This window comes from Eucyclogobius newberryi, unplaced genomic scaffold (genome assembly GCF_026437365.1).
Source record: "Eucyclogobius newberryi isolate DKJ021-1_F unplaced genomic scaffold, fEucNew1.0.hap1 SCAF_17, whole genome shotgun sequence".
Classification (NCBI taxonomy): domain Eukaryota; kingdom Metazoa; phylum Chordata; class Actinopteri; order Gobiiformes; family Gobiidae; genus Eucyclogobius; species Eucyclogobius newberryi.
This window is the reverse complement of record NW_027315801.1, coordinates 27152539-27179749: the sequence shown is the minus strand read 5'-3', so window position 1 is coordinate 27179749 and position 27211 is coordinate 27152539. Positions and strand designations below refer to the sequence as shown.

The 27211-nt window shown below is 40.7% G+C and overlaps 1 protein-coding gene across 1 annotated transcript in view; it reads left to right on the top strand.

Annotated features, from left to right (window-relative positions):
- The window catches only part of LOC140363272 (metabotropic glutamate receptor 7-like), a 101808-nt gene extending 91225 nt beyond the window's left edge, over positions 1–10583 (top strand). The window contains exons 9-10 of the mRNA XM_072449745.1: positions 2434–2686; positions 9546–10583. Coding sequence (XP_072305846.1) covers positions 2434–2686; positions 9546–9595 — 303 coding nt within the window. The 3' untranslated portion in view covers positions 9596–10583. The remainder of the gene's footprint in view (positions 1–2433; positions 2687–9545) is intronic.
- The last annotated feature ends 16628 nt before the right edge of the window (positions 10584–27211 follow it).

Genomic DNA, 27211 nt, shown 5'->3' with positions numbered 1-27211 from the left:
GCATGGGGCTGCAGATAGTGGCTGTGAGGCTGCTACACAGAGAAATGGGGGAATAGCAGATGCTGGCATGTTGATAGTATCACTGACATCAAAATGACTGGAGATCATAAAGCTAAAAACACAACAGCAGCTCTGGGTATAGGAGATTAGTCATATTGTTTACTAAGAGAAGTTCTATGCAAATTGTGACATTTGTTCTTCAGTGAGGTGTTTTATTGTGCTGCAAATGTTATGGCAGAAAATCTATTTGCAATACTAAGAGCTCTTTGTTATGCTGGCTGGGTGAAAGACAGTTGCAGATGGCATTTGATGCTTTTGAGTAGATTAGTGAAAAGGAAACACTGACCTGCTACAGAAGGAAATGTGCCCTCTGAAACTATTCTCAAAGCACTTTTGAATCTTCAAGCATTTCTCCAGTATTCTTATCATACCCTACATTTCATAATCAATCAGTCTTTTCCCTTTTTTTATCACTCTTCACACAAAAAAACAAAACAATGCCACATCCAACGATTTAAGACATTAATGAAATGTTAAAGCTGTCTTATACAAGGAGTAGAGATTCTCCCCATGTCAGTGTAGGTTTCGCCTGTTTCCACTCTCTCTAAAAACATGTTCAATAGTTTGCTTTGGTATGATGAAGAGTGTGTTGGAAATGCAGGACAACGGATGAAAATTAGCCCATGTCTACAATCTGGCGTATTTAAGATAAGATAAGATATTCCTTTATTGTCCCACATGTAAAGGAATATTACAGCATGTGTTTCATGTATGTTCAATAACATGGACTGTCCCCACCAAATGAATAAAACTTTGCCATAAAACACAACATTTTCATTCTAAAAAATACCAAAAATATATGTACTATATACCAGGAAGATAAAGATGCTAAAATATCATTGGAATTTTCCTGGTTAAATAAAGGTCAGTAATTTTGATCTGTTGCATACAGACCAATGTGAGGGATTATAAGATTTCATGGGTCTGAAAATCAAATACTCCAGCTGTAATTGAGCGCTATACTGATTTATTTAGAAACATACTATAGCCTACCAACACAATTATACACATGTATTCTGGTGCTGTTGATGATCCAGTCGCCTGTATGTTCATTGGTGCTTTGCTGGATTTTGTTGTTGTTTTGTTGTTGTTTACCCCTGAACTTGAAGGTCTTCAGGTGTGAGTTGCTGGTGCCTTGGCAGAGGTCCACACGCTCCAAGTGGCTGTACTCTTGTTTGTGTCTTTGTGCATCAATGCACTCTTTGTTGAATCAGTCTCATTTGTGCAGTACTTTGTGCCATCTAATTATGAACTGAAAATATGTACTATGTTATTTGAGCATTGCAGAAGTACTGTTCCTTCCCACATGTTTATGCACAACATCAATGGCCCTTTCCTGAGCTCCTAACAAAGCGCTGCTCTCTTCAGACACACTCCAGCACACACAGAGCACACACAGAGCACACACAGAGCACACACAGAGCACACAGAACATATAGAGACAAGGAATCAGAGGCAGACCTTTATGTTGTAGATGTGCTGTTTCTTCCCTATTCTCTGTGTTATTTATTGAGCACAAGGTACAATTTACATTAAAATGAGCCTTGTTAGAGAAGTCATAATAGGGGAGAGTGGAAGCACACCATTCACTTTTGATAGATGTCAAGTGGTTAAATAAAAAAAGCAATAATGAAAGGGGCTAGAGCCTGAATGTAGCCGTGTCCATTCAGTCAATCTTTCCATGGCAAATGGAAAATGCAGCAGAATATGAAACTCGTGATGTGAACAAACGCATGCTTTAATACCTGCAACATGACGTGATTGAATCATTCATCACATACCAGCCTTACCCAAGCTACTTGTTTCCCATCAGGAATTGACATTAACTTTATGGTTACCGATACATTTATATACAGGCTGTCTTCATATTTCTCCCTTCTGCACTTATCATGACCAATTACTATGTAAAATACACATATACATATAAATATAACATATATAATGCAACAGAATTTATAGTTAAAAAAATAAAATACCTGAATAAAAATACAAGTTATGTTGTATGTAACAGTTATTCATAGGTTTCAGGCACATTATTCCTTCCTGATTTGAAGAATTGTACGAACTTTCCCCTGTCCAAATACATAATATTTATATTGCACTATTGCTATAACAATGGAGGACCGTTGCCATGACAAGTCCTTCAAATAAAGAAGGGATCTTTGTACCCATAAACCAATGAATAAGGTGATGTTTTACAGACGTTTCACTTAAATCTGATGACTGAACCTCAAATCAGACTATTGACTATTGTTATCAGGACATTATCTAGATATGAATTCGTGTCAATATCGCCCACTTCTAAAACATAACATAAACATTTATAGCTTAATTTATTCTGCAGCCCATGTTTAATGTACTTTGTCTCTGCAGCTCTACATCCAGACGACCACTCTGACCATCTCCATGAACCTGAGTGCCTCGGTCGCGCTGGGCATGCTCTATATGCCCAAGGTGTACATCATCATCTTCCACCCGGAGATGAATGTGCAGAAGAGGAAACGCAGCTTCAAGGCTGTGGTCACTGCCGCCACCATGTCCTCACGTCTCTCCCAGAAACCTAGCGAGAGGCCCAACGGCGAGGCCAAGACCGAGCTGTGTGAGAACCCCCCCGTCGACCCCATGAGTAAGTGCGCTACAACACAATCTTATAAGAACCCTTCAACCAAAGTGCTGCACATCATTTCGACAGGACACGTAACAAACTGTGATAGAAGAGCAAATAGACAAACCTTAAACTAAAAAGGGTAAAAGTACAGAGAGGGGCAAATCTGAGCAAAACAATGTTACTTGAAGATTCAAAAGTAAAAGTTGTTCATGCACGATTTTGAGAACTAATAAAACGTCAACGTCAAGATCTTGATAAAGGATTTTTGGTCATCAGAAGCAATTTTCCGGGTCATTTTTATCTCAACAGCCTATTTTTTATTCAAATCTTTTTGCTTAAAGCTGGGACATGAACTAAAAATATTCATGTATGTATGTAGACAAGAAGTCCCGTTCATCGTGGAGAATAAAATAAGCTCTCATTTTAGCAGGCCTTTTGAGTCCAGTTAAAAAAATGTAGTGGAGTATAGAGCAGGCCCCTGATCTTAAATGTAGTGACATATAAATAAAAAGCATCCACTGTAAAACTTATAAAGTACAAATACCTGAAAATATCATGGTACTTAAGGAGGCTTACAGTTCTTTTACTTTTGTATATATCGTTCACCCTGCTTCTTTGGGACATGGAGAAGAGCAGATGAGAAAGGAACAGAAGGGCCAGGCCACCAAAACATTTAGAAATAAATAAAATAAATGTTAAATCAACGCAAAGGTGCACAGGGAAACAAAGAAGAGCTTAATGGATGGGAGAGATATGTTGAAATTCACATGATCCAGTTAACAGTCAAGCAGCTGTGGTTTGCACTAGTTGTAAGCACCATGATAAAAGCAATTAGGTTAAAAAAAAAAGTGTTTCCCCACACAATCCACATATTTGTGTAACAGCCCACACACTACGAACCACCAACCTCTCAACCAAATAGCTATTTGCTTGTTTGTTTTTTTGTTTTTCACCCAGAGGCTTTGTGGCAACCCAATTTTTCTGGTCTTGAATTTCTGTGTAAGTAGTGTAGTTTTTTTACACGTTCCTACATATTAAATTCAGTTCTCTTTTACCTGATACGTGTGTGCGAGTGGTTAGCTTTGAGCAAACTCTATGGTCCCGGAGTGTGAAAGAAGTCAGCCACAGCCGGTAGATCCTTTATATCTATTACTCATCTCGCTTCACATGAATCATTCAGTCAAATCCCTCTGGTCAATTATAAGGTTTTAGGCAAGATATGGCCCAGTTTGATCACAATCTGTGTCGCTCCTGTTTCTGTGCACGAGCAGACTCAGGTAGGCACTGAGTGTATAGAAGTACAGTCTTATCCAAGTCCTGGTTTAGTCTTGGCTCTACGCTCATAAGTAAGGCACAGTCAAAATTAGGCATGTCACAATCGCACATTTTAAAGTTACGATTATTGTGAGAAAAATAATCACAATGTAAGGATTATTCACGATTACTGAGAACACAACTACATAACAGTAAAATCTGTTATGTAGTTGTTATGTAGCTTTATGAAACTGAACTTTCTGGATGAAAAAAGTGAGTGTGACAAAACAGCCGGATAAAAAAGTACTTTGGGTGTATTTTTTTCAGCTATAGATAGAAGTAAAAAAATAATAATAATAATAATACTATATATATATATATATATATATATATATATATATATATATATATATATATATATATATATATATTAGGAAAAGGTCATGTAAAGTTGAAGCATGTTTTTATTTTTTAAAAGGTGAAACTTGTGGTAGAAAATAAGTTATTTTGTCGAACCAAAATGTCATCTTTCTGTCATTGTCATGGCGCAGCAGTGAGGGATGATTGACAGTTTATGCAAATGACAACTCACAGCCTCCAAAGGCCTCTGCAACACTTCTAATCACACACAGTGATCATGGCGTTCCAGGTGCAGGCGCCCATAAACCCGCTGCTGAATTCTCCCTCACAGCTGACAGGCGAACGAGCCTGTGTGCCCATAACAGTCATCATCTGTGCATTAGGCAGCATGTAATTAGGAAAATAGGCAATATGTGCAAGTGGAATCTTTCAACAGTGAGGCCACAGCGGTGTGTATGTGACGATCAATGATTGGTGGTTCAATTCCTGCTTGATGTTCCGGAGCTGTTTTTGTGTGCTCAGATGCAACTGAGCCACAAATATAACACCACTCGATGTAGAAGGTAGAAGTCTGTCTCCTCAAATACCATAATTGTTTACCTGCTTAAAACGTCTTCCGCATAAAGCCCTGGTGTTCAGATCAGGCGAAGGCATCTTTTGTGACGCTGTTCTCGACTGTGATTGTGAAAGCACAGATATTTAAGTGGATTTGCATAAATTGTGTATGTATTTCCTTGTTAAAATAGTTGCTAAGCATTCATCTCCTGTTTATTCCCATTCCCTGATTTAATTCCCATAAATTCACTATAATTCCCATCCCATAATGTTACTGACAATTTGTACCCCTAGGCAAGAGGAAAAAAAACTAGGAAAAACAAATTCTTGACAAATCTTTTTCAAGATCTGGAAATGATGGCATTGAAGGATGGACCAAATGCGATATCCATAAAGTACACCTTATCCTTCACTACAGTCTGTACCGGCACTAGCAGTTAATATATGCATGTTCACCACAGTGTGAACTATGCAGTAAAGGCTGGACTGTATCAGGGGATATCCAGCCTATCTCTTCCTATCACACGCGTGGATCATTTTACAAATATAGTCGCCGTAGAGGGCATACCTTAACATCTGCCTCTGCCCCACAGCAGGAGCCCTGGGACAGAGCTGCAGTCTCGAAACGGACCGCCCAAAAGAGTACAATGTCAGCTGCTGTGTGCCCCATGCCTTCTGTCTCCTCTCTCTCTCTCTCTCTCTCTCTCTCTCTCTCTCTCTCTCTCTCTCTCTCTCTCTCTCTCTCTATCTCTCTCTATCTCTATCTCTCTCTATCTCTCTCTATCTCTCTCTATCTCTCTCTATCTCTCTCTATCTCTCTCTATCTCTATCTCTATCTCTATCTCTATCTCTATCTCTCTCTTCCTCTCTCTCTCTCTTCGCTCTATCCTCCTCCTGCCCTTCTTCAGCAGCAGCCGAAGTGACATTTATTAATGGCGAATTTATGTGCATGGCCACCCCCAAACCTGAACTGTGGCTCCCCCCTCCCAGGAGAGTGTCCGTCAATTCCTGTAACCATCAGAGCGCCAAATACCTCCCTTTTAGAGCTGTCAGCGTGGGGAGACGTGAACCAAGAGTGATTTATGGGATAAAGGCCATTACCAGTGCAACATGTTTGAATCTGCATCGATGATACAACTATAGTATCTTCATCACAGCAGTTCTTATAGAGATCTAACTGTCTTGTAATGGAAAATAAGCAAGCGAAACAGAAGTAATGCAGCAGAACAACTGCGAATAGTCATTAAAATTATAATGAAAATTAATAAAGTGCATGAACGATGACACACTATAGAGATTGTGGCAGTTTTTGTAAGGAGTAGTCAGTTTTAAAACAAATTACATTTATTTGATGCAATAATTTCTTTAAATAGATGTTTTTTTCAAAATGGTGAGCATATATTAAAGGCGGTATGGACGATTTTTCGGTGATTTGAGAACGCAGGCGGAAGTGCGCATGCGCACTCCCCCGTGTGGACTGATACAACACACACGTGCGTTTGTTTATCAGCGCAACGGAGCGCATCTCATCGCTCGTCTCCCGTAGATTTCTGTCCACTTCTGCGTCAGCTCGAACTGTCTTTCTCCGTCTTCATTTTGCCCCGTACACTGAGGGAACTATATTATGATAGATCCATGCGCTTCGGCACGCGGAAACCTGGGGCCGAGCCTGACGCGGCTGCAGGTGAGCGACAGGTGCGTTTTATGATTGATACATGGCAGGACAAATGATTTATCCACGCCACAAGGAAATATGATAAAAAATTTGCTAAAAATAATCGTCCATACCACCTTTAATCTGGCTGGTGATACATTCTGAATTGACTTCTACACAATATAAATCTGGACAGGCTCTCGCTGAAAGCAGTCGGGAAAAGGCGTAATGTCAGGATGAATATTTGAATCTGATTGGTCAAAGCGTCACAAGCCAAGAAATCAAACTTGGCTGTGAAAAGCACAGACTTCCTCCGCGTCCCCAAATACACAAAGCACTTCTATGTGCACATAAAAAATGTTTTTAAAAATGTCTGTTAATCTGATAAATTAAAAAAAAAAAATCATCAGGTGTGAACCAGGTTATGCATGTATTGCTGGTACATTAACATTTTGTAAATATGGCGTTGCGTGTAAGATAACCAACCAATCATATGTCATATTAATTCATGTTCACAAGGCTGACACAGAGACGAGGACATTCTGAGGATAAAATATTTGAACAGGTAATATGATTTATTCATCCCTCTGAAACTCATGGATAGTTTCGAGTTCAGTTCTATTTGGATGCGCAATGAAAGGTAAATTCTTAGCATGGATAGAGAACCGATCATTTAGGCTTTTCAATTTAAATTTCCCAAGGCCAGATTTTCAGGAGGGCCAAACCCCTGGGCCAGAGAAGTCACACAAAAAAAACCAACACTATTTCAATAAATTTAGTCAATGCAATAAAATAATCAAAGATTAAATTTTTATGATGAATAACACAAAATGCTTTACCAACATTGCTTTGCAAAATTGCCCATTCAATGTTGAACTAGAATCAAACAAGGACTAGACTGGTACCAACCAGGTCTGAACCAAGACTGACCCTCAGTCAAAACAGGTCTGAAACAGAATTAAACGAGGAATAAACCAGACCAAACTAGTTCTAAACTAGTGCTAACCCAGACTGTTTGAAACAAATTTGGAAGATGGGTTATGGGCCGGATTAAATTGCTTGGAGGGCCTGATTTGGCCCCCAGGCCTTAAGGTGAATAGCCATGGTTTAGGTTCTCCTCTTTCTTGGTTTTACTTTTTTCACATTACATTTCCAATCCATCGACTAATTCACTCTGGAGGAATTCAACTTGTTTTATACTAATAAATCAATATGGGTTTTTTTTTTTCCCCGTATTGGAAAGTTTTTGGGGTTTTCCACAAAAATAAACACATTTCCTTCTAAAACGCACTTCCTTAAAGGCTTCAAAGGACTTGTTTGTGCTTTACAGCAGGACTCAGTCGAACATTTACTAATAATTTATTCATCATAGTGGCTGGGCATGACTACAAAATACATCTGTAAAGAAATGGTGCCACTTTAATTGCATGGCCCCTGGGAGCCGGTTTCCACAGCAACCATGAAGCAGAAGGAGAAGAGGAATTTATTTGCGGTGTCCGTGATTGAGGAGATGTAAATCGAGCCTATGTGGAAGATACTGGATCGAAATAAACCTTGAGCGTTCATATAAAACACTGAACATATGGACATACTGTTCACTCCTTTTGTGTCTTCACTTTTGCATAAATAATTATATAAGGTGATAATAGAACAAAAACATAGTGAAATGATATAGACAACAATATATATTTCTAAAAGTGAAAACGTTTGCTGAACAGTGAGTTATACTGTTGTACGCTGAAGTTCAACTGTTAACTGCTATTGACAAAATTTTAATTATAATGTAAATTCAAACAAAGCTTATTTCCTACCTTCTTCCTACCACTATTTTACCTGTCAATCAATCAATCAATCAATCAATCAATCACATCTGAATCAATTCATATACTTGCACTCTCTCTGCTCTCCATCATTCTGTAAGTTTAGTGCCACATCCGTCTCCACCGCAGCAGCAGAACCATCAGCCTCCTCAGCCTCCCAATCTGCTCCTCTTAATCCCCATTCATCAAATCTAAACGCACTGCAAACGTTTCAACCTGTGCAAAACATTCTCGAAACAATTGTCAAAACCTCACTCTTTTCTTTTGTAGTATTGTCTCCTAATCCCGTCCGTCCTATCCTTGTTCTTTATGTATGTCACATAAAGAAACCAGAGCATGAACAGACTCCAGTCCCTCTGTGATCGGTTTCCATGGTAATCCAGACTGGATCAGATTCAGGCCAGCATTTGCTCAGTGCCCACTTGTGAGCTGTTTATGTTTTATCACTAGTTAACGTCTGAAAATAGAAACGCGCCTCTCTGCTCGTGCTTTGTGCGATGATACACAGGTCTGAGTTATTGCCTCTGATTGCACACAGCTGGTGTTAAGAACGCGTGGCACAGCGGGACGGTTCGCCAAAGCACTTCATGTTTATTTGATTGAGGGACTCTGAAAGATTCATATTGTTTATTTGCAAAGTTACTTGCAGAAGTGGCTTATGTTGTCATGATTTTTAAGAGCCACTAAATAATTTTAGTGTAATTTTAGTTAATTTACATGAAATTAATTTGTGTTTAGAATCTGGTGTTTTGTTTTTTTTAAAATATTTGTATAGTAACACTATGAAAAATAATATATAGAGAGAAAATGTTATAGTAAAAAATAAGTGAAAAGTATAGAATTCTTCTTATTTCACAAGGTCTTACAATACACATGTCCATTTTTGTGTAGTTTACATTTTATTTTAGATAATGTTTTTCTTCCTTTAAAATTGCTGCACAAAAATGGAATTTTAGAATGTCTGTTCCTGTCTTTGTGTTTTTAACAAAAAGCACTGAAATGTCTTGTGGCGTGACTAAGACTGTTCTTCAAGAATGTCTGGAATCAGTCACTTGTGTCAGAGGATAAAGATAAGAATGTATATATTCTTAACTAAAAGTGCACAGTAATGTCTACTTTAGATATAAAAACAAAGAAGTTTGTCATGTGGTGCGACATGAAAAATCCTCATGAAAAACAAATTACTGTTTAATTTTGACCAAACATTGATGTTATTTCATGTATTTCCCTTCAGGTCAAGCAACCAAAAAGACATATGTGAGCTACAATAACCTCAGGATCTGACCTGCTTGAGCGACACAGGGAGGAAGAGTGTTGGTGACGTCCCGGCTTAGACACCTCTGCTCCCGGCTTTGAGCTCTGGACATTCACACACACTGGTCCACACTGGTCCACACTGGTCCACACGGGACAGGATTACAATTCACTCTGATGTGGATCTGGATCAAACGATTTCAACCAGTGGTCCTAGATGCAGACCCCCTGACCTCCTCTAGGGGGCGCACTTACGGCTGCAAAGAACAGACTGCCAACTCCAACATCCGTTTCCGTTATTTTAATCTCATTATTGAAGCCATACTATCTTGGGGTTCCCATTCTCCACTTTTGTTTTGTAAATGTGTGATTTAGTATGTGCCTCATTTGAAAGCAACGTCTGCCACATTATGACAGTATTTTTTCTTTTCTTTTACAAATCAATCCCAGAATTGCTGATTACTTTTAAAGGACAAGCATTATATATTTTTTGTAAATATTTGAGAGTATTTTCATGTTTGGAAATATCCAGCTATTGATCGGCTGGATTTGGATGGTCAATGACAGCACCACAAAGTGTTCACTTTGCATGTGCCAATGTATGTCTGTTCTACTCGATGTTACAAAAAATGGAGAAATAAAATCTGAAATGATCTTAAGCTTCAGTATCCCTCCGCAGTTCCTTTTACCAGAATCACAACCCTGATTCAGAAAAAAGTGGAAACATTGTGGAAAAAATTCAACCACACTTTAAGGAACTAGATTATAAAATGAGATATGATTTTTCTCAGTGTTTTCTGAATTGCGGTTGTACAAAATGACTGAAAATGGCTTTAAACCATGTGTTCCAGCTGACTCCTTGTATCTGCAGCATGTTTGTTTTTATAGTTTGCGTATAATAATATGCCTCATAATTATGGTGTTGGACAAGTTCATATCAGAGCAATCATGCAAGTTTGTTGTGATGTCTGTCAAATGATGAACATGTAATAAAATAATTTTGTTATCTTTTATACAACCAGCGCAGGCAGCACATCATTATTACTGTATGTGTATGTGAGTGTGTGTCAGTGAGTGGACTGTCTTTGTCTGCGTGATCTGTGGCAGTGGTTCTCAAACTGTGGGCTCATCTTCTCATCCGAAGTTCCATCATTCAAATCCCGCTCTCGACATAAACATCCTTGGTAGAGCGGTCAGATCCACTGGCCCACAGGTTGGCGGTGCGATCGCAGCTGCCTTTGTGTCCTTGGGCAAGACTCTTAACTTGCCTCGCCCCCGGTATCTGCGCACACTTGGTGTAAAGTGCTTTGAGTGCCATGAAGGTAGAAAAAATGTGGCCATTTATATATACTGTATTCTATTCAATCCTGGTTGTTGTGGGCTCAATAGTATATTTAGTTTATTATTTGTAATAAATTGAATACATGCTTTGCATTAGTCAAGGTTTAGTCCAGTTTTAGTGCATTGTTTTTAGGTCATTGGTTTTATCATGTTAAATGGGGACCACCTCTAATTGCTGAAAAACAGGGAGAAGTTGTTGAATGTGGTTCAATATCAATATCAAGGTTTATTTATAAAACACACTTAAAACTTTAAAAGCACAAAGTGATGTACAGCAAAGGGCAATAATACATCAATACAAACAATTAAAATACACATGAAGTTAATAAAAAATAATGACTCAGCTCAGTTCGTGTTTAAAAGGCCAGAGAGAAAAGTGACGTTTTTACCAAAGATTTAAACTGCTCTACTGTCTCAGCAGCTCTAACATGCAGAGGCTGTTCCAGAGCCTGGGCCCCGCCACAGAGAACACTCGGCCCCCTCTACTTTTCAGGTTGGACATGAAGGGACAATTAAGTTGATAAGAACTGAAATAACTCCATATGATTCCAGATTTTCTTTATCATAACGCAGAGAAAGAGAATGGAATAGCAATAGGTGTCACCATATTACAATCCTGAAAATCAGTACACCCAAAAAGTATCTTTGTCAGAAAATAATAATTATAATTATCATGTTTTTGTGTAAATCTCAGCCTTGCGACGAGTTGGCCACTGTCCAGGTTGAACCCTGCCTAAGGCCCAAAGTCACTGGGCTCCAGTCACCCGCGAACCCTAACGGGAACAAGCGATAGAAAATTAATGAATTTATGTTTTTATCTAAATCTCAGTTTTTAAACAAGATTCATGTGGTATCAATGAAGAAGGGGGCCATTGTCTTATGGGAAAGAGTGTGAGGAAGAGTGGGGGGTAAAACAAGAGTCTAAATGACCCTACATTAGGGGTATATTAATGAACTATTATCCATGTGCCAAACGCTGCCCTTAGGCCAGTTTTCTTGGCCTCAGCCTCCTGATTAATTATTCCACATTATCTTGAAGTACTTTTTACTTAAAATCCTCTGCCATTATAACCTTCCTAAGTAACATTCTGGAGTGAGACAGTTCTTTACGGTTCCGAGTCTGAATTAGGTGTTGATGCATTTGAAACCCCAGATAAAAGCAACTTTTTGGAATGATTCACAGAATTGAACACTGGTGTATGTTGCAATATGCAGCCTTCGATTAAACACGTTTGGACACCCCTGCCCTTAATTCTAACTTTTCTGGTGAGGGGTTTGCCACCTGCTTGTTTCTATTGTGATGTTGTTGCTTTACCTGCAATGTTCCACAGTATGGCATTAAACATATCTTGCAATTATTGATTTGGAGGTGTTTTTATTGCTCCTAAATATCTTAAAACATGCATTCTTACTGTGAGTGGGGTCGCCTATCCATAAACCTGACTTGTAACTTGGGCTGGTGGTGTCTTTTGTTTGTCTCCATAGAGAAGGAATAGGCAGTATATCAGGCAAACAATAAAATATCTCTGTAAATAAAGAGATGGCGTGACTCACCAACAGAAAAGTTACATAGTGCACCTTTAAGATTGTTATTTTGCTCCTCCTCAGACAGATTGTGCTGCAGTCCCAGCCTGAACCTGGATCATTCCTATAATAAAGAGGTTCATTGTCTGTGGGACTAAAAGGGAAGCAGTGAGCTGTGTTTTGTGCCCGTGACAGACCACATTATGAGGCTCAGCGCGTGAAGCTGTCATGCATACAAGCTCGGACCCCCTGAGACCACCGCATGTTCACTGCCCTCTTCTGTCTTCACCCTCTCTGCTGCAGACTGACTGGACATTCCTCTTAAGCTTAGTTTAAACAAGCTTGTTACAATAAAATTACTACCATACATCCCTGGACGTACATTTATAGTACATTTATAGTACAGTTCATGTCTTGATGACACCTCATAATAATCATTATTTATGCAGGGAAAGAGGCCCTGTTATATCGATGCAAACATTATGTAGTTTGACTACTGATATAAAACAAGGTAGTAGTTAAACCTCAGAGCTGCTTTGTGGTGGAGTGGATTTGTTTGTATTTCTATTGACTTATTTGTAAAGGGACACATATTAATGAACATTTTACATGCAAATATGTAAATATTAAAGCCAACCAGGTTAATTTCCATCTTCAGTCTCTTGGTAGGTTGTTGTCAAAGTGTCACATTCAGTAGACATATCAATAACAAGAACAGTTAATTTGAAGTTAAACCAACAACCTCTCAATACTAAAATGTTACTCATGGTAAAATCTTTTACCCTCCAACAAGTTTTTTAGCACCTTAGAAAGTGTCAACACTCTTATGTGAGCAGTAGTTAGTATAATATAATAATAATAATAATAATAACTTTTATTTATATAGCGCTTTTCAGTGACCCAAAGACGCTGAACATAATAAAAAAAGGGGGGGGTATTTACAGACAGGGGGGACAACAAGTACAATACACATTAATATACAGATAAAATGAACAAGACAGAAGAAGTAGAGAGAAAAAGATGGGGATGTAACAGGGGGTAGAAGTGTAGGCAATGGGGTAGAGGAGGCTAGGGGTAGGGGAGGTCATAGGCTTGGGTGAAGAGGTATGTTTTTAGGCGGGATTTGAATGTTGTGAGTGAGGGAGAGTGGCGGACAGGTTGGGGGAGGGAGTTCCAGAGTCGGGGTGCTGTTCGGGAGAATGCTCTGTCGCCAAAAGTTTTGAGTCGGGATGTTGGTGCAGTCAGGGTGAGAGAGGAGGAGGATCGGAGAGCTCGGGTGGGGCGGTGGGGGATGAGGAGGTCAGACAGGTAGGGGGGGGCAAGGTGGTGAAGAGCTTTAAAGGTGAGGAGGAGTATTTTAAAGTTTATGCGCTGCTTGATGGGGAGCCAGTGGAGAGAGCGGAGAACGGGAGTGATGTGATCACGGGACCGGGTGTGGGTGAGGAGGCGGGCAGCGGAGTTTTGGACCATTTGGAGTCTGTGGAGGGAATGGGAGGAGATGCCAGTGAGGAGGGAGTTGCAGTAGTCAAGGCGGGAGGAGATGAAGGCATGGATGAGGGATTCAGCAGCGGGGAGGGTGAGGCAGTGTCGGATTTTGGCGATGCGGCGGAGGTGGAAGTATGAGGTCTTGACAATGTGGCTGACATGGGGAGTGAAGGAGAGGGTGGGGTCCATGATGACACCGAGATTGCGTACCAGGGTAGAGGGGGTGATGGTCGAGGTGTCGATGCTGAGTGAAAAGGGACCAGTTTTATTGAGAGTGGATTTGGTGCCAATGAGGAGGAGCTCTGTTTTGTCACTGTTCAGTTTGAGGAAGTTGAGAGTGAGCCATGATTTTATTCTAGAGATGCAGGTTTCGATGTGGCTGAGGGGAGGGTTTTGGGTGGATTTGGTGGTGAGGTATATCTGGGTGTCGTCAGCGTAGCAGTGAAAGTCCAGGTTGAGTTGGCGGAGGATGTGACCAAGGGGGAAGATGTAGCAGATGAAGAGGAGGGGGCCGAGGACTGAGCCCTGGGGGACCCCTGCGTTACTGGGGAGAGGGTGGATGAGTGACCGGAGAGGGAAATGAACTCTTGCCTGTTGGTGAGGTAGGATGTGAGCCAGTCAAGTGCAGAGCCCTCAACACCCAGTTGGCGCAGCCTTTGTAGGAGGATGGAATGGTTTATAGTGTCAAAGGCTGCGCTGAGGTCTAGTAGTAACAGGATGTTGAGGGCCCCGGAGTCTGCAGAGGTGAGGAGATCGTTGAGTACTTTGACCAGGGCTGTTTCAGTGCTGTGAAGTGGGCGGAAGCCAGATTGGAGGGGTTCATAGAGGTTGTTTGACTGGAGGTGGGTGTGAAGTTGGGCGGCGACGATGCGTTCCAGCGTTTTTGAGAGGAACGGCAGGTTGGAGATGGGGCGGTAGTTGGAGAGGTTGGCGGAGTCTAGGGTGGGTTTTTTGAGGATGGGGGTGATGGAGGCCAGTTTGTAGATGGAAGGAACATGGCCGAGGGATAAAGACTGGTTGAAGAGGGTGGTGAGATGGGGGATGAGAGCAGGGAGGCAGGCCTTGGTTAGATTCGTTGGGAGGGGGTCGAGAGAGCAGGTGGTGGTTTTGGAAGCGGTGATGAGGTCTATGATATGAGAGGAGTTAACAGAGGAGAAGGTGGTGAGGGGAGGGAAGGGTGGGTGGTCAGGGAGAGGAGGGGGGGCAGGGGTGGGGGTGGTGATGGAGTTAATGGAGACGGCAGTCATGGAGCTGTTGATTTTGGAAATTTTGTCATTGAAGGCAAGGAGGAAAGAGTTGCAGAGGTCAGGGGAGGAGGGTGGAGTGATGTCCGGTGGCTGGAGCAGCTTGTTGACGGTGGAGAACAGGGTGCGAGGGCTCCGGTGGGAGCTGTTGATGAGGGTGGAGAGGTGGGCAGATTTGGCGGCTTGGAGAGCGTCACGGTAGGAGGAGATGTGTAATTTGAAAGCTTCGGCGTGGACGGTGAGGCGGGTTCTTTTGAGGAGTCGTTCGAGTTGGCGGCCAGTCTGCTTCATGGTGCGGAGTTCAGGGGTGTACCAGGGGGCGGGGTTGATGTATGAGACGGAGGAGGTTTTCCAGGGGGCTAGGGAGTCAAGGGAGTCGGAGAGGGTGGTGTTGAGCATGACAGCATAGTCGTCGGGGGAAGAGGGGGGGGGAGTCAGGGGGGAAAGCAGAGGATATGAGCTGGGAGAGCGTGAGGGGGTTGACAATAGTTGTCCAAAAGCACTTTTTCTGAACGACAAAGATCAATCACCTCTAGAACCCGGTCTTGTCTAATTTGAATTTCTTTTTACAAATTCCTTTGAAGGAGGTGGAGCAAGCTTTTGTACACCGGTAATAAACCAGCACGTTTAATCATGTTGTCCCAATTGAGAAATTTGTATTTGTTAAGAATAGTGCACATGTGAGCAATCTGCAGCGTTGTGAGTTTGAATCCGCCTTTCAGCAGTTTGCTGTGATGTCCTTCCCCAGTCTCATCCCCGTTTGATGCTGTACTGTCCGATCTGATAAAGTTTATGTTGGCCACAAAATCCTTAAAAAACAACAACTATGAAATGTTGCAGTAGACACTATTATATTGAATAATACAAGCTTGACAATAATGGCCTTTATGGTGAAAGTAGAACAGCAGACCAGCTCGCTGCTTACTCAAATGACAGATGTAAGTTGTCCAACCAGAATGTCTTACTGATTCAATTTACGAGTGAACAACTCTTTATTCCTGTGCATGCCTGTGAGCATAATGTAGCTATTTCTACCATTGATTATGGCATAAGAAATAATGACACACGCTTGAGGGAGCATTCCTCCTGTGGCATATACACAGCTCCAGATTCAGAGGTGCTTTGAAAACAAAAACACTATTTATATAAGATAAGATAAGATAAGATATTCCTTTATTGTCCCACATGGGGAAATTTCATTGATGCAACGCAGGTAGATACAGAGGTAGATACAGAAGAACAGATCACTTATAGGAAGTCTGAAAAACACTTTCAATACCATTGCATGTGATCCCGACAGTAATTGCACATGAATATGTGTCACGACAGCACATAGATTGCACATGAATTTCACAGTAATTGCACATGAATTGCACATGAATTCCAACAGCAATTGCACATATGACAGAATTGCACATGGTTAGGTCAGTATTGCGAGTGTTCAGTACTAACAGTGTTTGTTATAAAGTCTGACAGCAGCAGGAAGGAAAGACCTGCGAAACCTTTCCTTCACACAGCGAGGGTGGATCAGTCTCTCACTGAAGCTGCTCTCCAGAGCGGACAGAGTGTCCTGCAGGGGGTGAGACTCATGGTCCAGCATAGATGTGAATCTAGCCAGGACCCTTCTGTCCCCCACCTCCTGCACCGAGTCCAGAGCACAGCCCAGGACGGAGCTGGACTTCTTGATGACTCTGTCCAGCCTCTTCCTCTCCCTCTCTGTGATGTTGCTGCTCCAGCAGGCCACACCTACAGGAGCTGATGCCACCACAGAGTCGTAGAAGGTCTTCAGGAGTGGCCCTGTCACTCCAAAAGACCTGAGTCTCCTCAGGAGGTAGAGCCGACTCTGGCTCTTCCTGTACAGTGCGTCTGTGTTATGAGTCCAGTCCAGTTTGTGGTTCAGATGAACACCCAGGTATTTGTATGAGTCCACTCTCTCAATGTCCCGTCCCTGGATGTTCACTGGTGAGGGGGCAGTGGGGTGGCGTCTGCGGAAATCCACCACCATCTCAGACATTCTTTTATTTGAATATGCTCCTCGACATTCTGACATTCTGAGTGGCAGAATTATGAGCAACTCAACTGATAAAGTGTGTTTCTTTGCTTTCTTTTTGCCAATTTCATCTCCAGTGAGCTATTGTTTCACTCATATCCACTTTATACAGCAAAATAAAAACTGGAAGTAGTTTCTCTGTTGTTACTTCTCCTGTTTGCTTGCAGCAGGGGGAGATAAAGGACACTTCAACTGCCCCATAACAAATAACGTCTTCAACACACAGACGCAAAAACAGTAATCAGTTCAACAGTGTATGATCCCAAAGTCTGTATCAGTGATAAAAGTGAGCGCCGCTGCGGTGTTCTTTTTTATTTAACTAGGGTTTACTTGATTTTCTTCTTTCAAATGTAAATTAAATATTTTTTAGAATATTGGTTCAGCAGCTCTTTCACATTTTAGTTCAGAATGCTGTGATGTCTGCATAATCTTGTAAAAACATGCACTCAATCTATGTCTTATTTGCCCGTAACAGCAACAATTGTCTCTAATAATTTATGTATTTTTCCCAGATACTATGTGTTGCTTTACAGTGGGAGGTTAATGTTTACTGGCCTCACAGCGAAGTAGAGAATGAAGTACTCAATTATATCAGACCTGTAGATACTGAATCCTCTTTTTGTGCTGTGTGTGAAATCCACCATTTGACCAGGTTTTTGGTTGTTTCTCTATCCATTTGTCCGACTCTGGCTCGGCTCCTCTGGGACCAGCTGGGCTTTACTCTCGCACACACAGTCTGTCATTTTCTGTTGCTTCACGGCCAAGAAAATCCCACTTATTCCCAATTAAAATCATCTCCTCTCCTTCTACCTAATTAATGGGCTGTGTCAGTGATTGTTCGTGAGCAGGGTGGATCCACAGCTCAGCAAAAACTCAAGGAAATGGCTCAGTAATGCCATTTTGGGACGGATGTAAAGAGATTGTTCTGTGTAATGCATTGAATTTAATCAAACTGGAAGCAAAGCAGCCATTTGTCTTTGGATTATAAGAAACAATCACGTAATCACATAATCACGTCTTGTTTAGGAATTGATCTTTGAAGAAATAAGACAATTTATTTAGAATATTTACAGAGATAAGGGACTTTCAATTTGACGCTTAAATGTGTTGCCAGGAAAAAAAGCGAGGCAGTAGCAGTGTTGTACAACAGTAGTATGAAGCTGTGTGACTGATAGTGTTTACAAGGTTGTAGCGGTGGTGTTATTTTAGTAGTACTTGTTGTAGTGGTAGTAATTGTGCACAACAGATGCAATGAAAGTATAGTGTTATTATATATTGTAGTTTTTTGTGGCAGAAAAGGGGTAGTATTAGCATCCGTAAATACAGTTTGCAGTAATTTAGCAGTATTAGCAATTGTGTAGTTGCAATCTCACAGAAAATGCAATCATTGTGTGCTTTTTGAATGGGACTTTTTCATCCACAGCACAATGACACTGAAATGCTCCGCAAAACAAAGTGCGCTGTGCCACAAACAAACCCAATCAGACAAGCCCCGGTAATAAGTTTGCAGGCAGTGTCTCCTAAAAATATGAAAGTGTGTTGCCGCTCTCGCCTCAGTGCTTTATGCGTAAGGGGCCACCTGCTCGGCCTGCACCTGTTCAGCTCGTCCTCAGAGGAGCAGATACGCACTTCAAAGGGAGGAAACTAATCACAGAAGACCGCGGCACCCCTCTCCTGCAGGACCACTTTTAACATTTCAAGCTAAAGTCTCACTGCATTATAAAAGACGGGAATATGAATCTGGTTTAAGTGACTTTTCAAAATCTTGTCAGAAGAAGCCCAAAAAAAAAGAGTTTGACTAGACATTTAATCTAGAACTGCTTCAACTCTACTGCTAACTACTGACAGCAAAAGTGCACCACAGTTTGGAACTTTGCTGGTGGAGTGTTCACTTGTCTGTCTCCATGAAGGTCTAGCTCCAAGGTTACAGGTAAGATCAGGGGAGAAAAGGTTTATTATTTGTCAATGAACAGAATTCACAAACATAGGATCTTGCTTTGGTGATTTGGTGCGACATAAAACAATGAACAATGATCAAACAACCTATATAAAGTCAAAAAGAAAAACTATTTAAATATCCTATAGGATAAAAAAAATTAAAAATAGGCTATTGGATAAAGACAGGCTTACTATGGACACAACATGTACAGTTGAATTTACAGCTGTAGAATCTGTAATGGAATCTTCAATAGCAGCATAAATACATAATCACTTGTAATTGAATAAATGCAAAATTGATCAGTTTACTGTGGAGCATTCCAGGCAAAGCAATAATGTCGGTGTAATCCCTCATTCGTCCAGGCGTGTTCCATAGTAGAAAAAGCTTCAGTTGTAGTCATCTGGACTCAGTTTGAAAAAATAGACGTTTCGACTCTCATCCAAGAGTCATTGTCAATAAAAGAATTTAGATCGAGAACTCCGATATTAATACTGTTCTGTGGTAAGACCCACCCATTGGGAGGAGCCTTCCTGAAGTAGAAACAGTTTCTTGTTTCAACAGAAACTTCCCCCTTGTATCTACCGAGCTAGCCTATTCAGAATCTTAATGGGCTATTAGAATCCTCTTTGTCTTTGTGAGACCCTGGCTCAACCACCCTGAGTACCTGATTAGCATCTAAATGCCCTGGTCCTCTACCTTTCCAGGGGTTCAGTAACCCATTATAAATAACAGGAAGATTAAACCTTCGCCCTCCATTTCTGTTTAAAGAAGGTCTTTCTTTTTTAACAAAAATAGCTTCCTTGACTCCTCTTTCAAACCATCTTTTCTCCCTGCTTAAAACCTTCACCTCACCGTCTTCAAACGAGTGATTAGAGGCTTCAAGATGGAGATGCACGGCGCTCTGAGGTCCTGAACTAGTATTTCTTCTGTGCTGATAAAGCCTCTTGTGTAGAGGCTGTTTCGTCTCACCTATGTAACGTTCTTTACAGCTTTCTTCACTGCATTGGATCGAATAAACTACATTGCTCTGTTTTTGAGTCGGCAACTTGTCCTTAGGGTGAACCAGTTTTTGTCTTAAAGTGTTTCCTGGTTTAAAATAAACAGGGACTTCGTGTTGTCTAAAAATTCTCTGCAGTTTTTCCGACAGGCCAGACACATAAGGGATAGAAACACCCTTCCTTCTCTGTTCAGTTTCCCTTTTGTCCTGCTTCTTGGTTCTCTTCACTCTGTTGAGAGCCCAAGCCGGGTAACCACAGGCTGAGAGGGCATTTCGGACATGTTTTTCCTCTTTCTTCTTGCCCTCTGAGCTGGTGGGCACACATTGAGCTCTGTGTTGTAAGGTTCTGATCACACCCAGCTTGTGCTGTAGTGGGTGGTTGGAACCAAAGAGCAGATACTGGTCCGTGTGTGTAGGTTTCCTATATACCTCTATTTGGAGTTTCCCGTCCTCTCCTCTGATCGTGGAACAATCAAGAAAGGCCAAGCGATTCTCCTTAGCGTCTTCTCTTGTAAACCTGATATGTGGGTCCAGCAGGACCCACATATCAGGACAAAAGGGAAACTGAACAGAGAAGGAAGGGTGTTTCTATCCCTTATGTGTCTGGCCTGTCGGAAAAACTGCAGAGAATTTTTAGACAACACGAAGTCCCTGTTTATTTTAAACCAGGAAACACTTTAAGACAAAAACTGGTTCACCCTAAGGACAAGTTGCCGACTCAAAAACAGAGCAATGTAGTTTATTCGATCCAATGCAGTGAAGAAAGCTGTAAAGAACGTTACATAGGTGAGACAAAACAGCCTCTACACAAGAGGCTCTATCAGCACAGAAGAAATACTAGTTCAGGTCCACAGAGCGCCGTGCATCTCCATCTTGAAGCCTCTAATCACTCGTTTGAAGACGGTGAGGTGAAGGTTTTAAGCAGGGAGAAAAGATGGTTTGAAAGAGGAGTCAAGGAAGCTATTTTTGTTAAAAAAGAAAGACCTTCTTTAAACAGAAATGGAGGGCTTAGGTTTAATCTTCCTGTTATTTATAATGGGTTACTGAACCCCTGGAAAGGTAGAGGACCAGGACCAGGACATTTAGATGCTAATCAGGTACTCAGGGTGTTTGAGCCAGGGTCTCACAAAGACAAAGAGGATTCTAATAGCCCATTAAGATTCTGAATAGGCTAGCTCGGTAGATACAAGGGGGGAGTTTCTGTTGAAACAAACAACTCTTTCTACTTCAGGAAGGCTCCGCCCAATGGGTGGGTCTTACCACAGAACAGTATTAATATCGGAGTTCTCGATCTAAATTCTGTTATTGACAATGACTCTTGGATGAGAGTCGAAACGTCTATTTTTTCAAACTGAGTCCAGATGACTACAACTGAAGCTTTTTCTACTATGCAAAGCAATAATATATTTCACTAAGACAAGCAGGTGGAAAACACCAGTATAAGTTACTTTGTGCAGCTTTAAATGCACAACTTCCTGGACTCCCAAACTGTAAAGTGAACAGATTTTTAAACATTCATTTGTATCTTTAGCAATTAATTTGTTGACCTCGGAGAGTACAGTCAAAAAATAAATTATTGCAGGTGATTTTTTTTTGCACACGAGCTTAGGGGAATGCAATAAAAAAAACTGCCCATACATTAGGTTGAGGGTATGTGCAATTAAGATGCATAAATGATGCTTTAGGGAATGCGCAAGCTCAATGTGTTGCATTATTGGTGATGTGTTAAATTATATCTTATCTTATGTCATATTGTGGAATATTGTAGCCAAAGGGACAAAATATCAATGAAAACAAACACGAAGTAGCTCTTCTTCCAGGCCAAATAAGATTACATTTTGCAAGCACGCTCCAAGTAAGGACAACGTTTTTTCTCAACTTTTAGTGCAATAAAACCATCTAAAATGAAAAACAAAAAAACACACCATAAAATGATCTGTATTTGTATATAGTTTAGTGGTTAAACGTGACATACTATGTCTTTAAATAAAAGTGCTAGTCATTCCAAAAATCTACTGAGTTATTTATTGTTCACTTATGACATATTGAGATTGCAATCAAGATTTGTATTTTATGAATGATGATGAATCCATTGGGAATGTTACAGAATAAGATAAGATAATATTCCTTTTATTGTCCACACATGGGGAAATTTCATTGTTGCAACGCAGGTAGATACAGAGGAAAAGGACAGACAACTTATAGGAAGTTTAAAAACACTCTTAATAGAAGAACTCTTATAAACAAAACTCTTGTAAAAACACTCTTAATAATTGAATACAGCAGTGAGGAAAAGAACAGAAGCTGATCCCGAGGTGGCAGAGCTATAAGATGTTGGGCACTGTCTTTGGAGGGACAGATTTGGAAATAAAGCTAAGGCTGTTGTGAGTTGGCTTGGACATGTAGGGATAGTGAATATACGAATAGAAGAATGAATGTTAGTTTTGATGGGCAGGAGCACCATAGGCAAGACCAAACAATAGCTTTATGAGTGTAAGTGGACATGGCATTAGTTGGTGTGAGAGACAGTTTTTAATGGAAAAGTATTTTATGTCAGTTATTTCTTAAATGCTCACCCCACAGACCTCTTAACTGTCAGTAAATGCACTGGCTTACTGTCCAAAAGTTCCTTGATGTTGGGCTATGTACATGAACCGTGACCCAGTTAGAATGACTCGCTGACATTCGGGATATTTTCTCGTCTTATGTCACATGCTGCTGCTCTGAGCGCCAGGTCTGGTCCAGCCTTCGAGGAAAAGCCACCCTTATCATGTCTGCAGTCCTGATGCGCTCGTTCACACACCATTTCCCGATGCCTGCTCCAGATTAGCAGTGTGTCATGGCTGCTGGGCGCCGGGCTCTCCTATCTCTCCATAAACGTCCAATTATCCGACTGCACACAAGCTCGGCTCTTATCGGCCCCTGTCGCTGACCAGCTGATGTAACGCTGTCCGAATAGAGACACCTCCACGCGTCACAGAGAAGATTTGATGTATTTTATGAGTATATTTTGTCTGGTCTGAAATGTAGCAAAGTGAACTTTTTCAGTTTGATGACAGATGGGAATTGGTGTGTTGGCTTCAAAGGTCCCTAGTTTTTGATGAAGATAAATACAGGTGTTTGATTAGGCCTGTCACAATACAGCATGACAATAATAAAGTTGTAAAAAGTAAATAAAATTCATGAAGCAAATATAAAGTTTGACTGATTGATCTCACAGTGGAGAAACGAAATGATTAAAAATGTATATGGTACTATCTTTAGCTTTATGTACAGCATCTTATCCTGTATCATTTTTATCCAAACATTCCAGAAACGGCTCCCATGTGAGGTAAATGATCAGGAGATGCTGTTTACTGTCTATGCTATCTCCTCTTACACTGACCAGGGCCAAGGGTGCCATCACAGCCATGTCTTAAAGGTGATCATTTTGAGAATGTAGCTCATGCAGTTTATGCACAAAAAAACAATAAACTATTACTCTTTTTTGTTATGGTTTGTTGCAATATTATGCAAAATGAACACATCTGTTTATACCTCTCTCCCATCAGATTTTACTGTCCACTTTCAGAAACTGCCCTGCCACTGACTCCGAGCAGTATTTTGTTTGTCGCATGCTTCCTCTTTTACAGGCCAACGATGACACCAGGATAGTGTAATTATCCAGGGAAAATGATTGCAGTGTCATTCCAAAGCCCAACCATGGCACGCAATTATAGAAGATCACAAGTGAAGATTCTTTTGCAACATGCTTGTATGGGTGTGTTTTCTTATAATAAGCAATCTATTGAATGCTATGGTCCTGTCTCCAGGTTTCACATTCCTGTGTTTTGAATACCACACACTGTTGCGCTCATGACTTTTTAATTAGTAGAATACACAAGTCATAATTTCAATCAGATTAGTCTCTCCTGTAAATTAATGTATTTATTGGCGTACAAGCAATAGTCAGAGGCTCACACTTAGAATACACAAATAATAACGCTCAGTAGTACAGTTGGACCAGGGCAATTGAAAAAAGTATTTTACTACAAATCTTACTACCTCTAATATTATCTGGTCATTCAATATTTTGACTCCTGGTGGTGGTGGTGGTGGTGGTGGTGGATTTGTTCATGTGACATTAGGTTTTAATATGAAATTTGACAGCACACAATTACGAGCGTCACCTCCTTCAGTTCGGCTCACGTCAGCTCTGACAAGCCACAGGTTCCAAACTTCTTCTTTCATTAATTAAACGTCCAGTTCATAATTATGTGAAACTGACTGCATACATTTAACTGACCGCTGTGTTATTGGAATGGCTGAGAGAGATGCTCTGCGTAATTGTCGTAATATATCTCCAGTAGTTAAAGAAAATCCCACAGTAATACGTTTTCTAAATTGCAGTTTAGAATATCAAAATTTAACTCTAGAGGGAAGTGCTTAATGTTAATGTTTACTTTGCTATAAGGCAATCGTCATAAATACTGCTAAATAAAAATGTGAAATGTGAAACATTTTAGTGGTACAGGCTCGGCACTTCGCTGTACAAGTCTCTCCATGGCCTAGCACCAAAGTACATCTTGGATATGTTAGTGCCATATGAACCATCTCGGACTCTGAGGACCTCAGGGACCGGCCTCCTGCTGGTGCCCAGAGTCAGGACAAAACATGGGGAATCTGCGTTTCAGTTTTATGCAGCTAAAATCTGGAACAGTCTTCCTGAAGATGTGAGACAGGCTTCTACTCTGACAATGTTCAAATCTAAGCTAAAAACAGTTTTGTTTAGCTGCGCATATGACTGAAAGGATTTTTTCTTTGTACTCTTCTCTTTTGTTTGTGATTTTATTAGTTTAGAAAATCAGTTGGATTGATAATTTTTAATTTAGTTAATTTTATTGTATTTCTGTTTCTGTAATTTCTTTGTGATTTGAATGCATTTTTCCTGCTGTGAAGCACTTTGAATTGCCTTGTGTATGAAATGTGCTCTACAAATAAACTTGCCTTGCCTTGCCTTGCCTACTTCTGGAGCAATTCTAAAATAATCAAGGTCTAAAGATTATGCAATGGACAAGTCACAGGTGGATGATCTCTAAGGTGTGTTTAGGTCCAACTTATTAAGTACTTTACCGGAGCTGTTTACTAAGGTAGGTGTTTATATTTATTTTTTAAACTTTCATACTTGTAATAGTATCAACTTATTACACAGTTCATGAATAACGAGATTTTTGTCATTTTCATTGTAAGTGGACTAATAATAGTTTCTGTGTTTGCTGCTTTTACCATACACTTTGAGGAAAACACACAATTTAATATTATATAAAAAAAATATCAGGTACCTCATTAAACTTGACTACTGGGAAGGTGTTTTAGTGTTTTTTATTAGAGTTTTTTTCATACAGTATTTCTTAGCCATGGAAGAGGTCTAAGAGGCAGTGACAGTAACAATTACCACTTTTAACAGAGTGAATTATAAAGTATCTGAAGTACGCCTCGAATGTTTCGCCCTTGGGTGTTGGTGTGTCTGGTGCTAATACAGTTAAACATGTTACGCTGATGATGTTCGCGGCAGGAGCGATGCCAGCAGCATTTTACTCTCTCTCTCTCTGTCTCCTGTGAGGCTTAAACTGGAGATGACACAGATCAGAGCTGCGTGTCAAACCAGACTGGAGAGCGTCATGTGAGGAGCGTGGCATCAACAGTACACTCCCACCCACGCAAACCCAGACAAAAGCTTTCACCTGAACAAATAGACTCAAAAGATAAGATAAGATAAGATAAGATATTCCTTTATTGTCCCACATGGGGAAATTTTATTGGTGCAACGCAGGAAGATACAGAGGTAGATACAGAAGAAAAGAACAGATCACTTATAGGAAGTCTGAAAAACACTTTCAGTAGAAGATCTCCTATAAACAAAACACTCCCATAGACAAATAAATAAATACATAAATACCATTGCATGTGATCACGACAGTAATTGCACATGAATATGTTTCACGACGGCACATAGATTGCACATGAATTTCACAGTAATTGCACATGAATCACAACAGTAATTGCACATATGACAGAATTGCACATCAGTATTAGGTTAGGTCAGTATTTCGAGTGTTCAGGACTAACAGTGTTTGTTATAAAGTCTGACAGCAGCAGGAAGGAAAGACCTACGAAACCTCTCCCTCCCACAGCGCAGCGAGGGTGGATCAGTCTGTCACTGAAGCTGCTCTCCAGAGCGGACAGAGTGTCCTGCAGTGGGTGAGACTCATGGTCCAGCATAGATGTGAATCCAGCCAGGACCCTTCTGTCCCCCTTCTGGTTCCAAGGATCCATTTTTTTTTTCCAAATCTTTATAAACAAATAACCAGAATAAAACAGAATGACCAGAAAGAATGAAATAAAAGAAAAATAAACATACACACACACACACACACACACGCGCGCCCACACACACACACACACACTCTCTCTCTCACACACACACACACACACACACACACGCACGCACACGCACTCACACACACACACACACACACACTCTCTCTCTCTCTCTCACACACTTAGATACACATGTAGACATCAACTAAACACAAATACAAACATAATCAAGGCATATTTTTATTGAAACAAAATAAATAGTCTATTCTGGAATAGATAACATGTGGATTAGAAAAATGGGCATACCAGCGTGCACTAGGGTTCATCTCCCTCTATATGTCAATCAGTCCTATATTCCTTCATTCATTTACAGAACTCCCAACCCATTGTTCCTCCAGTGCCTCTCAAGTTTGACACGTCCAATGTAGGTTGAATGTGAAAATTCCAATCGCCGCCAAAGATAAAGGTTCCCTCAGAGTAGTTTACAATCAGGTCCATAATATCAGCATAAAATGTGATATCACTCCCTGGTGGAGCAAACACATTCAACAGAGCAGAAACCTTTCCATTAATTGGTCCCTTTACCAGTGCATATCTGCCCTCTTTGTCCCCACCTGTTCCACAACATGGCATTTAACGTTTATCTTCATAGAGACGACCTGTTCAGTCATTTTAAACCTTTATGCATAAAATAAATGACTAGACC